The 14,578-nt window shown below is 37.6% G+C and overlaps 1 protein-coding gene across 1 annotated transcript in view; it reads right to left on the bottom strand.

The window, feature by feature from the left end:
• Nucleotides 1-7,987: 7,987 nt before the first annotated feature.
• Nucleotides 7,988-14,578, bottom strand: part of ZNF536 (zinc finger protein 536) — a 186,690-nt gene continuing 180,099 nt past the window's right edge. The window contains exon 4 of the mRNA XM_054389833.1: nt 7,988-8,223. Coding sequence (XP_054245808.1) covers nt 7,988-8,223 — 236 coding nt within the window. The remainder of the gene's footprint in view (nt 8,224-14,578) is intronic.

A 14,578-nucleotide genomic window follows, 5' to 3' on the forward strand; every position in this document is an offset into this window, starting at 1 on the left:
GACTCTTGCTCAGATTACTGAACGGCCTGCAGTGAACTGAAAATGAACATGGCCATGAGGCCATAGGAAGATGACAGCATTTCCACTGAAGCAAATACCACTGAGCATAGGCAGGACAGTCAGATAGTGACTCTGCTCCTTCTGAACATCAGAAGTGTTTTGCCATTAACACCCATGGAAGGAGAGGGAAGGAGCAGGTGTTAAAGAATCAACATTTATAATACTAAGGACAAGGTGTTTCTCCTATAAATCAATATCATTTTGAGGCTTTAGCTCAGTAGAAGCACGGGGTAGATCAATGGCTTTGGAAAAAAATGACCAAGCCTTCCAGTTTTTCAAAGCTAATTGAAAATGAACCTTTTCCTTAGTGCACAGACAAGCTGGGTTTGGCAATACCAGTATCCCTGGTAAGGTTTGAGAGGAGACTCACAAATGATAATTGGTGCACATGTATGAATACATTGCTCCACAGGGAACATATGCATTGCTTTGGCAAAAGCAACACAAATACTAATTGATCCTATGTAGCTTTGGAGATACCCACACTTTTGATAGCAGACTTCTTTATAGAAAAGAGCCAGTTGTCTTCGCTGGCAGCAGACCTTTACCAAATGCTGTTCCCATTGCACTGGGTTTTGGCTTCCACCAGCAGCACCATGAGGGGTAGCATGAAGCCAGAGCAGTAATTCACTAGTGAAAACGGATGCCCCTCAGTCACAGATATCGTGCGAGAGAGTTTTAACAGAAGAGAGATTTTCTCTGTTGGGATTAATAGTGTTATTTTTCTTTATTACTCCTCATGTTTCACTCATTCATGCATCAGCTTCTTCCAAACAGAAAACAACTGAGAAAACAATCCCCCAAGAACAAAATAAATTTAAAAAAAAAAAGGAAGTACAGTGGTAAAACCTAAAAAGAAATCACATATTCCATGTTGCAGTATCTCACACAACTTCAGGACATACTTTCTCCAAAAAGTCTCTCTTTCAAAAGAAGAGGTTTTGGTTGTTTATTTGTTTGTGGGTAATTTGGTTGGTTGCTTGGTTGTAATTGCTTGGTTTTGTTTGATTTTTGTTTTGGTTTGGGGTTTTGTTTGGGTGGGTTTTTTTGAGTTCTTGTTGTTGGTTGTTGGGTTTGTTTGTTGTTTGTTTGGTTTTTTTTTAATCTAGCTTCATTTATAATAGGCCTGATTCAACACCGATTTTTTTTTCCAACTTTATGCAGCTGGAATTTCAGGAGCTACAGTGATTCATCACATCCCATGGCTGAGATTTTCAACCCCCAAGTCTGTATTTATGCTCTCCAGTAACTAGCTGATGCTCAGAAATGCTGAATAACCATTATTGGGTTCCCCACAGTGTTGAAAATTGGACACATCAAGACACTAAACATGGAGTTAAGGGGTTAAATCAGGTTCCTAATAAAAGAAAAACTGCAGTGTATATGATTTTTGTATATACACAAATAGTTATTACATATATATATAAATATGTATTAATTTCAGTCCTTTGTAATTTAAAATATTTTATTTATCACTAAAGATCCCACATTAAGTAGCTTTTTTTAAAATATAATTTACCTTCAACCTCATCTCTTAACATGTAAGTGACCTACTACTACTACTACTGTCTGCACATGAGACAAAGCTTGCTGTATCTATGTCTATACAGATAACTGATGTGCAATAAATAGAAGAAACCCTTGTTTCCAGCCTTCTTCGCATTTTGAGAATCAGTATATCAAAGCAAGAATTAATGACTGTGAGTAAGAAGGAAAACTTTCATTGATTTCTTTGCAGTATCAGTAAGTGAAGGTTCCCAGATACATCTGCTGCACAATGCAGAGCCATAGGAACTTGGTACTACATCAGATCATCAGAACTCCAAGAAAAACATAAAGAATTAACCCCAAAGAGAAAGATGTTTGCATCTATGAGAAAACCAAAAAGATTTCTCAGTCTGTGAAATCCTGGGGGCAGATCGTCCCCTAGGGTGATATGGTAGATGGCATTTGATTTACACTAGTGGTGGAGAGCCCCTCAGCTTGCTTGTGAAGTTTGCCTTCTCTGCCTGTGCTCAACATTTTTCCACATGGCTCAGTGGAGCAGTAATATAAATTCTGGTCATAAACAAAGAAAAAAACAGACTGACAGAGAATGTGATGAACAATTTGTGTCGGTACACAATTTTTCCCTCTCTTTGCACCACTGAAATGCATGATCTTTTATCTTTAGACTTGGGTTTGCTTTCCCCATCCTCTTGCTTGCTAGTAATGCCTCAAAAACCTTTAAAATATTAAGAAAATTACATCTGCTACATCTTGTTTTAAATACAGTGTTCAGTCCTCGCAAGTGTTAGTTCATACATCAAATGAATAGCTTGCCCACCAGGTAAACTAGATTTTGTTGCTTACCATGTCTGTCTTTGCACAACATGTACTACATGGGCATAAATAACAACGTGTTATATAAATAATTACATGTCTGAAAGGCTGTAAAACACCGAAGATATATTTGTACTTTTACTTACGAGAACATTTTAAAACTGATTGCTTTGTTCACCGCTCGGTTTTTATGTGTTGAACGGGGAGCACGCAGAGAGCGTTTTCCGAAGTTGGTTTGGTTTGGTTGCTGTTTTTTTTTCTTCCCTTTCCTCCAGGTCACACTAGCATTATAGTTAGCAAATTGATAAGGTTCCACTGTTAAGCTTTATTACTTGTGACATGAGCCTATGACACTTTATAAAAAGAAGTAATCCAGAACAATCTCTAGGTAATTAACACCTAGATAAACAAACATAAATTTCTATATTGCATTTATTTGGACTACCACTCAAATATGCGTGAACCATGCTTTTTTAATTAAAAGATAAATCTATGTGACACTTAGCCTCAAACTTAATTATTCAGCATAGTATAATAAAAAATAGAGCCCATTAAATGTGTCTTGCTCTGTATTTCTGTATTAACAGCAAAACAGTTCACTCTGGGATCATTTAAATTTTCTTCTTCCTCTTTTCCTGCGATTTCCCTGTTCACTGAGACCCCTTTAGTTAAAAAAACAAACAAACAAAAAAAAAAAAAAAACAAACCACAAGCACAACAAAACAAAAGAAAAATCACCCAACAACACCCTAAGCAACACCAACAGGTGAGGAGCTGCAGAACTTCTGACAGCCCTTGTAACTCTCAGCTGGGGGACATTTTTAATATGACACTGTGCCAAAGCTTTGTCTTCCCTCCTCCCCCTCCTGGGGTGCCCACAGAAGCAAACTTCCACTATGGTGGATCATGGCAAATCATGATATCCAGAAATGAAAAACGCAATAGTTAAGAATAATTTCACTGGGATTGTGCTTACAATACTCAAGGTGAGATTTTTATAATATACTGTTACAATACAGATGTTAAACAGATAGGGGAAATAGTCAATTCCCAAATTACAACAGAGGGGTTATTGTCCTTATAAAAGTTTCAACAAGAAACGTTATCTTAGAGCTGAGAGCAACGTTCTGATGTTAGGTGGGAAGACTCTTGTCTAGGCACCCACCATCTGCACTAGGAAGACTGCCAATCCACTGCTGGGTAACAAAAATCTCCACCAACAGACACAGGTGAGACAACTGCATTTCTCATTCAGACTTTCTTTCCCATGTGCTGCCTTGGTGGGCCATGTCACATTCTGTGGTACAAGGCCCAAGCAGTGGTCATCTTTAGCATTCCCTAGAGGACATATGTACAGTTTAATTCCCATTTCCTATCAGAAATTTGGGACCATAAAGGAGACTGTGTTCATAAGCATTTCCAAGGAGGTGCCATGAGACAGTCATTGCTCCTTAACTGGGCTTTCACATCTTCATTTATTGTCTATCAAAACCAGAAGGCAAAAAAACCTTTGGGAGACTCCCCTTCTTGCCCCAAACAGTTGCTTCTCCCCAGCTCCAGGGCACAACAATTACCTTTGAGGCAGAGTTCAGCTCTAAGCCCAGGGCTCATCCAGCCTCAAGCAGCCTTTTTTACTTTTCACAATTTTGCACCTAAGAAGATTAGTTCCCCCCAAGAAAGGATGTGAAAGACCTAAACTTTGCAAAACATAAAAGTTGTTCATTAATGTATTTTGATTTCAATTTGATGCATTACAGATTTTATTCCCTGCAGATGAAGAGACCCAAACCATTTGCCTATACACCAGTGAATGTGGCACCAGCTCCACAACTCACCCTGCTACACACACTCCACAGGTAACAACTCCTTACTGCAAGAACTGAATTTTCATGATGCTATGCTTTAATTCTTAACTCTTCTAGATAATTTTTATACAATTTTTTCCTCTTCTAGTCAATTTGTGTACAATTTTTTCTACTGCAGAATTCAAACTACAGCATAACCTTATCATTATGTGTACAACTGGCTTTATCTAAGGTTAAAATTTCCCTTTTCTAAATGTGTTTTCCTTCTCAGCTTTTTTTTTTTTTTTTTTTTTTGTGCAAAGCCACATTTCTCTCTCCTCCCCATACTTGCTGTAGTTTCTCAGATTTGGTGCATTTTTTTTTATGTTAATCACCTTTTCTTTTTCGAAGAAGTCTCAAAAGTCCAAATAAAATTTTAAAACAGGAAGAATAAAGATTCATCCAGGAGAATGGGAGTGCCTCTGGCACTTGCACATTCTTTGAAGTGTGGGCAGCATCTTAAAATGCACCATAACAATAAACCTCACAATTTTCTAAAGCCAAATATATGATCTATACAAACAATTTTGTTTAATGTGTAAACATGACTTTATACATCATAGTGTATGATACACACTTCAAACACTTTCAAATCAAAGCTTGATAGACCCCAAGACTTTTTCTATAGTACATAAGCAGTAGTATATAAAACAATTATTACTACATGCTAAAACAGATTTCCACAGTCCTTTAATTAAGCACAATATATATAATATATGTATATACTGTATATAGATTTGTTCAGATTAATATGTGAACTGAGCACACACACCCAGCATAATACACTCCAGTAACTGCCTAACAACTGTGAATTTACTGACATTATTTTTTTTTTTAATCTGACAAAGCTGCAGAAAATAATGTTTTAACTGTTCCTAATAAACATAAGCAAGTAGGAAAACTTTTTTTTTTCAGAGGTAGAGGTTTTATTGCGTAAAACACTGGATAAAACTGTACTGCTTCAAAGACATTTTTATTCTAACAGCAGAAAGAAAACAGTCATTGCTGAAAAAACAACTTTTAATACTTCTATACCAGAATAAAGTTCTGTCAACTGATGTATTATAATAATAAATAATGACCAAGAATAAACTTTAAATACAAAGTTTTCTAATTGTTACAAGCATAGCAACAAAATCCTCTACTCTATTGATCTCAGATTTCCTCCAAGATAGAAATTTTTCTTTGTGTAGGAATGTAGACAGTATTATGACCAGTATCACAGACTACAGAAGTTACAGAGAAAAAACTTGACATGTTTAGATATGAGAAGCATGATGATATTCAGAAACTGACAATGCATCACTGCTGCTGTCACTTGTTTGTATTACAAGTTACAAATGTTGTGGAAAAAAGGGCTATGTCAGAGGGGAGGATAGGGACAGTAGCACCCGACCAAATGGAATCAACACACACATCACAAGGAGCGGGAGATGTTTCCAGTGTCACAAACAGAATTATTGCCTGTCGTATCTGAAAATGCTCAGAAGACACAAAAGAATACTGAAAGAGCTCAAAAAGTGCAAGAAATGGAATGTGGGGGGTGGTTTAGGTTTCTTTTTTTCCTCTTTTTTTTTTTCTTACTTTTTTTTTTTTTTTTTTTTTGCTAAGATACTGAAGGCGGCGCAAACACACAAAAGCAAGCGACTGACACAGTCACCAAACACAGTAGTGCAGTTAAAATCCTAAAGCTTACTACAGTCAGAAAGTTTCAATAACATTTCAATCCTTTATCTAGGATCATAGAAACAGTTGCATTAAGTTTATCAACTCGATTTAAGTAAGGCAGTGAGAACTATACTAGAAAAACAAGAAAAGCAGCTTGCTCTGTGCCAGATGGGTCCAAGTTACACAGTGACCTCATTTAAACTGAAACTTCAGTTGGATGGCATCCTTTCCGACAGCATATGCAAACCGGATTCCTTATTAGCCTGAGATTTTTTTTTTCCAGTCTCAGGGTAGCGCTAAGAATTTTATTTACATTGATTGCAGTTTAGTATTTTTTGTAAACTGCTTTAGGCAGAGCTGAAGTTTTAAGGCCCTGGGGTTTTTACTCTGTGCTCCCAGCCTGCAAAGAAATCTTGACTTAGGTTTTTACTTTTTTAGTTTTATTTATTTGTTTATTTTAAGTCTGGATGATTTTGTTTTAGAAGAAGTTAATACTTCTCTACCATCAGAATAAACAGCACCAATTTTGCTTCTATCAATGGAAGTACATTAGAAGGCTAAAATTTTATGCCATTCAGAGAATTTCAGAATAAACCTTCAGTTATTTTTCTTACTTTTGTAAAGTATGCAGTTCATTATAGTCTCTCAAAAACTTCCTATGTGGCAAAGACCTTGCTAAATTTGGAGCATCCAATCAGTAAAAAAGCTAGATCTGCAAAAATATAGAACACATTTGTTTTATAAAACCAAAGAAATATCAGTTAAAACACTTTTCTTCATTAGAGACAAAGAGCAGAAAGTTTGGATTCATATTTTAGTTCAAGCTACTTTATAAGAGCTTGATCCAGAAGAAACTTCTGCACTGTCTGCAACACTTACAAAATCTAACCCATGAAAATTAACCATGACTGGGGAATCCTTCATTCAAGTGTAAAAAAAAAAAAAAAAAAACCAAAACCCAAAAAGAATTTAAAGGATTTTTTTTAAAAAAGCAACAAGAAAAAAAGAATGAAAAAAACCTACCAGCCTTCTATGTAATAAAAGTCTGTTCCTCACCAAAACCTTCTACAGATAAGGCTGACTAGTGTCACTAAACAATATTTCTATATATTGTACTTCTACTTTTATAGCAACTTACTTTTTCATCAAGGGAAAAAAAATAAAAATAATAAAAGCATTTCCCTCAATACTGCAAGATTATTACAAAAAATGGAATTACATTTCAAATCTGCAATCACACATGAGGTTGCAGATTTTTTTCCTACCCACTGATTCATTTGGCTGTATATTAAAAAAAAGCAAATGTAATACCACAATACTTTTTAATATAGGTCAGCACTGACCCTAGTTTATGGGCCGTCTAAGGTTTCTCCTGTACTGCAGTTGCAACACCACTTGAATTGATTTTCTCTGCAATGACAGCTCCAGTCAGACTGGCACCATGGCAGTCTACCAACACATCTCATTACTATGCTAGGCAAATGACAGCAGCTGGTGTCATATTATAAAGGTGTTTTCAACAATGAAAATACAGCCCCTCAATCTTCAAGGCAACACTAAATCTTTTAGACGGTATCATTTTTCTGTTAAGAGCATTATTTTGGACAAAGACCACTTTAAAGTTTGAAATTGTCCTGCTTTTAAAGTATCTAACGACCTCCTAACATTTTTAAATCACTTTATTATCCCACCTGCATTGTTTGGAAGTACTTGTTGCCAGGTAACTGTTTAGCAGCCATTTGCGAGGGCTGGGAATGTATTTTGCATGTGTTATATATATATATATATATATTTAAACACATACACACACACATATGGAATGTGTGTATTTTGTGTGTGTGTGCATGTAGATGTTTATGCAGTGCATGAATGACTGGACCTCTCTGTGTGTGTAAATATATAATATATGTGTGTGTGTGTGTTTGTACGTGTACATATACACATATCTGAATGTCTTCAGCATCCTGTACCCTTCTGGGAATTTGCACACCATTCCTTCATTTGGAAGGCAGTTAGCTGATCCGCACCCAAACACGTCTCAAAACCCAGTATAAAAGGCTACTGCAGTACGGAGACGGCTCCGCCGAGCTGAATCACTCCTGGGCCTTGCTGCCCTCCTCCGTTAGCTCTGCCGAGCTCCCCAGTTTGACAGCTGCAGGTTCCTCCAAATTCCCAGAAGCTTCGGAGTCAACTCTGGAGCGCTTGAACCTGCGGTCGGGATACTGGCTGTTGTCAAAAGGCATGCGATGGACACAGAGAACATGGGTCTTCAGATTTCCCTTCTGAGAGGCACTGTACGGGCAGTATCTGCACTGGAAAGGCCTGTGACCTGCGTGACAGACGAGAGGCTGGTTAGTTTTTTATTCCGTGTACGTGGTGCCTGCAAACCTGCCTGCTGCACAGCCTGACAAAACTGTACCCGAGCCCCCCAAGCAGAAATCCCTCCTGCTGGGTGGAGGATACCGCTGCGTGTCTTCAGCAAGAGTAAGAAAATCTGTGCTACTCGCATGACGCCTCCTTAAAGAAACTGCATCTCAAAAATTCCCTGTTTCTGATTTTCCCCACAAGTGAAGCTATTTCATCTCCCTCCTCAGACCCAGCTGTAAATTCATCAGCCTAAACTCTTGTAAATAAAGTGCAATCGTGTGCAAGACTGTCTTCTTCTACCCTGCTTAATTATCTTTTTTTATTGAAGTGCAGTTCAAGGATGACAATGTGCAGACCTTTAGTCTAATAAACACACTTTGTCTTTGGGTGGATTTCTGAGTAAAGAATTGTATGTTTTATTTTAATCATACAGATTACTTTTTAATGGAAAGAAATAATGGATTGAGATAACCAAGTCCTCAAACCTGCAAACATTTACTCCAGTGAGATTACTCCTGTGAGTAAAGATACGCAAGCACATAAGTGTTTGCTGGACCGGGGCCTGAGGTTATCACTAGCTTTAAAATAAAATGTTCAAGTTAGATTAGAAAAGGAATGTTAATGCACAAAATCTGATAGACGCAGTTCTAGTGGGAGAAACAGCAACTGACTCCAAAATGAAGGCATGAATGAAAGATATCACTTCTTAGTAAGGCTATCAATATACTCTTCCATAATTTTCAGATTATTGTGACTTTGAATCTTCATGCTGTATCTGGTTTTGGAGCTTATGTTTCAGCAATCACATTTCAACCTATGCTGGGAAGTTGTTGATGTGTTTTACTGGAACTTTATGAGCTTTGTTTCTCAAATTAACTTAAACCAGGACCGTCTGAGGTCAAATGCGCTTAGCTTGCTTTAATTTGCTCAAATAAATGAATAAATAAATGTGCCAGACCATCTACATAAAGCCAGGATAAGTGAAAAACAATATCCTATCTCCACATTTGAAGAGCACATTTTCCGTTGCTGTCGTGGTACTACCTAGCAGGCATAAAGCAGATGCTGGTGTAGCAGGGGAGGAGTACTGTGCTTCCCGCTGTGTGGGAAGGGGCTGGGAAGATCTTACCTCGATTTAAGTGGGAATTTAGCAGATAAGCAAACAGATGCTTTTTGTGCACTGGTTCAGTGCTACCCATATTGGAGTGGGAATGCCATCATATTCCTCCCAGCAGAGACGGGATCCTGGATAACTGCTCGTTTAAACCTCAAACTGTTACTGACACACTGGCAGGAGGATCTCTAGCAAAATAAATTCACCTGAACCATTATTAGTGCTCTGGGTTGCTCAGGTAACTTCCCCTAAAATATGCTGCTTGCTACCCAGAGGAACGAAGTGTTAAGTCCAGTCCACAGTTGCTTAAGCCCTGTACCCCAGGACTACAGGTATGTTTCCTTTCTCAAGGAAGGAAACCTCTCCTCCACCCTCTGCTTTTACAAGCTGAAGACTACACATACTCACACACAAGGCCACCAACATCCATGTTCATGCATAAAACTGGAGTGTGGGTTGGTAAAAAAGACATTTTCTTCAACAACTTCATAAGGGAAAAGATATTACATCTGTAAGCTGCTAAGCATTACAAAGTCAAATTTTAGTGGAAAATTTCATAGCAATAGCAATAGAACAAACATTCATAGATAAACCTAAATAGATAATATTACAGAAATTGTACTGAGCTTTTATAGAAAAATTTCAGCTGGAAGATATGAGGAATCAGTCAACAAAGAGACTGAAGGTGTCCCTAGTGCCTCTTAGAGTCAGTTCTAAAATCAATACAGAAGCACAAATATTCTAACGAAAATTTGAATATAACAGTTTTGAAAACAGGAAGCACTTTCAAAACTGTCTGGGTATGAAGAAGATCCCACAAAAGTCTGATTTTCACTCTTTCAGAAAATCTAGAATTATCTGAAAAAAAAAATTCTAAGAAAACCATTACATCTCCCTCATTGTTTGTCAGAGTCAGATCAAGTCATCAGAATCCACAGCTGCGTTCTGGACTCTCCTTTCCATCTCTGACCAGGCAGAGTGAAGGGGCCTATTGCATACTCTGCTGGGGGAAGTGCTAAAATGTTTTGGCCAAAATGGGAGAACCACCTTCCAGGATTTACAGGTTCCCTTGCTAAGGACAGAAGGTACCCTGTTAAGTTGTGACAAATAGAACTAATTGCTCTCCAACCTTACTTCCTCTGGTTTTATTGGTACTCTAGGAAAAGCAAAAAGATAGTCTGTTTATTTGGTCCTTCTTTTGTGCTGCAGTATGTACTATAGATAATATGATGTCCCTGATACCTGCTCACACCGCAGCACACAGGGACCACAGACAGAGCAATGGGACTTCAGGAGCAAGCAGGCACAACAAGCCCCTCAGCCACTCTGCATCTCTTTAGCATCATGTAGCATGCAAATATACTGGACAGTTTTTGCTAGAATTAGTACCACTAGCCAACAGTGTGAGAGCTCACCAAGCAGCACTTTGCCCTGAAGTAGCTATCGGTAAATGGCCATCCTAATTCCTTCCTACGAAGAACAAATCTAAACAAGGAATCCACAAAGCACAAATGGAGCTAATCACCTCATGAGCCAGGCTAAAAGCAAACTCATTCTCCACCATCACACCAAGTTCAAACTCATGCAATCCCACACAGAGAATGTAATTTATTAATTCAATGCACTTTAATACATCAGACAATACAAAGCGTACCTACAAGGATTCAGCTCTGCATTGCCTCCCCCACAACTTACTTTTTCAGGCCATCAAAATTTCACATCACTGCCTTGTGAAAAGTAAGTACACAATAAGTTAATTTGTATTGTCACTATGCAGTACAACTGTGGTAAAGAGCACATTCATTTTTAATCCTGTATGAATAATATATAAATATGTATACAGAGTGAGGGTCATAGGAAAGCTAGCGGTACGTTGTTTACAGCAGAAGTAGTACAAAAACTAGAGATTATTCTCACTTGCAAAGATAACAATATCTGCAATTTGCTTGTAACTAAGGGGTGAAGGAAAATGCCCATTTCTCTTAGGTATCCTATCCATTAATTTTAGCTCAAAAACTTGTTGTGGGCAGCAGGCTCTTGAAATACCCTTCCCAGATAAATTGGTAATAAATTTATAATGTTCTATCTAGCAGTGGTTGGTAGGTTCTTTCTTAGCAAGCTATAGTTCACATATATTTCAGTCCCTGTAAATCTTCCAATAAAATCAGATGAAAGCCCTACAAAAAATAATTAAAAATCTCTCTGATAGCACAGGAGATAATGTGCAACGCATTGCATTTGTAGTAAGAAGGATTAGAGTAAAGGTGGGTGAACAAGGAGGGCAAACTATGGTGCATCTTTCTCTGATTAAAAAGTGGAGAGAGAGGACAATATATTGTTTGCAGATGAAATAATTCTGTTGTGGAGAAATGTTCTATGACACCTGTGAGGGAGTGTGTGAAGAAACTTTGTAATCCTCTGGATGGAAGTTGTGGGACTAAGAAATGGATCAGTAGACAATAATAACAAGAAACAGCTAAAATGGCAACAATGGTAGCTGGACTCAAAGAATATTTTTAGAAGGTGCAGATTTCCCCAGGAAGGGTGATTACCTCCAGCACCTGCTGAAGTCAGCCCTCTGAAAGTGATTTAAACCTTCCTGGATCAGACCCACTAATGGTTGCAATAACCTAGCCTCATCATCTTCTCTAGTTTTGACTGCACCCTGGACAAAATGAGGAGTGTGGACAGGAGGTACTCTCTGGTCAGAACTGAAAACTTTTCTGCGAGGCCAACGTTTAGAAAAATCCCTCAATGTTTGAAACTAGTCCACCTTTTAAAAAATATATGCTGCTTCATTAATTTAGGCTTTGAGAAAAAAAAAAACCCACAAAACTTTGTTTTCTTTTCTTTCAAGTTTGTGATCTGATATGTTGCTTTGTGACACATCATGTCAGCCTGCATCAGTCACATCGCGTTAGGTTTCATAACATGGCATAACTGATGCAGCCCAACATGGTGCATCAGCTGAACCGAGTCAGAAAATGCAGGGTTTGAAAAAGACATGGGTCTCAAAGTCTGGGGTTTAGGACCATTTAAAGGAAAACATGCTTAAAGCAGGCCCCTTGGATTTAAACACAGCCATTGCCCATGAGTTGTTAAGGATTCAAATACTTGCAAAGCTTTAAAACTCAAAATGTATTATTGGAACTCTTTAAAAAGTCAATGTCAACAAAGTGTCATTGGGTTACTTACTGTAATCCAAACACTGTTAATAGCTACTAATTTATTAACTTTGATATGGATCCATTATTTAAGATTAGCACAAAGGAATACACAAGCAAGCAAGAGAGAGAGAAAGAGTGATGAATACTAAAGTCTTTTTCATTAAAAAAAATCATTTACATGGTCAAGCTGCATTAATTCTCCACTTCTAAAAATATTTGATCTGCATCCAAATTCTATAAAAATTTCCACAAAGAAACATCTTATTTTTGTGGTATTGCAGGCACATATGTAGGGGTTTGCACTAAAATGTAAAAACGGGCATTGGACTAGTCACATGAATAAGATCGGGAATTTATTCCAGATTGTTAAAAGTGTACTAATCACAGCAAAATCATGGCTTTCTCCCAAAGCAGTAAGAAAATGGTAATTTGAAAGAAAAATGCCAATAATACATCACCGGCAAGCCGTCTGTTGTCCCCACTACACCACTTTTTATTATATTGCATATGTGTACATACATACACACAGACACGGGCATACAGACACACGATTTAATGCATAAATTTAGGGGAAAAGGCAGAAGAGCAATGAAATGATGAACAGAAAAGAAATGCTGTGCAATGTACTATAAATTATAATTAAGTCCTGAATAAAATGTGTTTCTTAGATATGACATTTGTTCCCTTAAAATTCAAAAATGGCCATGATCATCTGACAGAATGTTTTGCCTTAGATGGCCAACAGCTACAGCACTTACTGCAATGCAATACAGCAAACTCATTTCAAATTTTTTTGCCTGGTTTAAGAATGCCCTCTCGGTGAACATTGGAAATAACAGCAATTACCTCTTTAAAACCAATAAATTATTCCCTCACTAAGAAAGATATGAAAAGTCTCAAAGGTTTTACTTTCTTGGTGTCAAATCTCTTTAGTTGAGATATTGGACACTGAAGACCTGGATGTGACCTCCTGGGCTGCCGTGGCAATCCCAAATGGCCAGAATCACCTCTGGCGACAACTCCTGCAGGACCAAGTGCAGTGGCTTAGGATGCATGGCCACTGCCTCCTCCACTGAGATGGATCATTCTACCAGCAACATTGTGGGACTGAGCATGCAATCACACATCTGCTGGAGTGCAAAGTCAGCAAGCCACACTCAAACCTTCAGCGAGCCTCAACCTCCCCAGGAAGAACTGCTCTAAATCATTTTTCCTACACAATCTTGTATTTGAGTTACAATCGTCTTTAATCAGATGAAGTACATCTTGCCTCACAGTCACAATGGCCATGCACTTTCCATGTAGGAAGAAAGACTTTTTGAGCATCTCCATTTCTCTGACAGTGGGCTGAACACATGGCTTTCTCAGACCAGAGCCTCCAGATCCCAAGCATCTTGGTGAACACTGCCATTTTAAAGTAATGCTGCTGAGCATAATAACAAGCATTTGCAAAGGGAGAACTATTTTCATTTAAATCTTGGCTACTGCGATTTCCTTTAATGTATAAATTTTCATAAATACATTTACTATCCACAGCAAACATCCCAAGTACTGTATGCATTACCCAGGAGAGCAGAATGGCTCTAAAGCAGCCATTCTGATCTGGACCATAACAGTATGGACGAGAAAATGCTGAATAAATATATTTGCCCAATAGGCAATAATGTCTCTGATTGAGCCATTCGACTTTATTGGTCTCAAAACATGCATTTTATTAAAATCCCAAAATACCAGACAGATTAAAGTACATCCAATCAGGTTCATATATGTAATAAAAGTTTTTATAAAACAACGGAGAAGTATATGTTTATTTACACACGGGTCCAGGACCAACCAAAATGGTCATCTAGGAAAATTACAATATTCTGTGAAGTTTATATGTTTATTGGATTACCAAAAAAAAAAAAAAAAAAAAAAAAAAAAGGGAAATTAAATTTTAAAAACTCTCTATTTCATGTTGACCAGGAAAAGCCATAAAAATGGAAAGCCTCCTCTGAGTTTTTTACATGATTTACTGTAGAAGTACATACAAAGAA

This window comes from Indicator indicator, chromosome 19 (assembly GCF_027791375.1).
Source record: "Indicator indicator isolate 239-I01 chromosome 19, UM_Iind_1.1, whole genome shotgun sequence".
Taxonomy (NCBI): Eukaryota; Metazoa; Chordata; class Aves; order Piciformes; family Indicatoridae; genus Indicator; species Indicator indicator.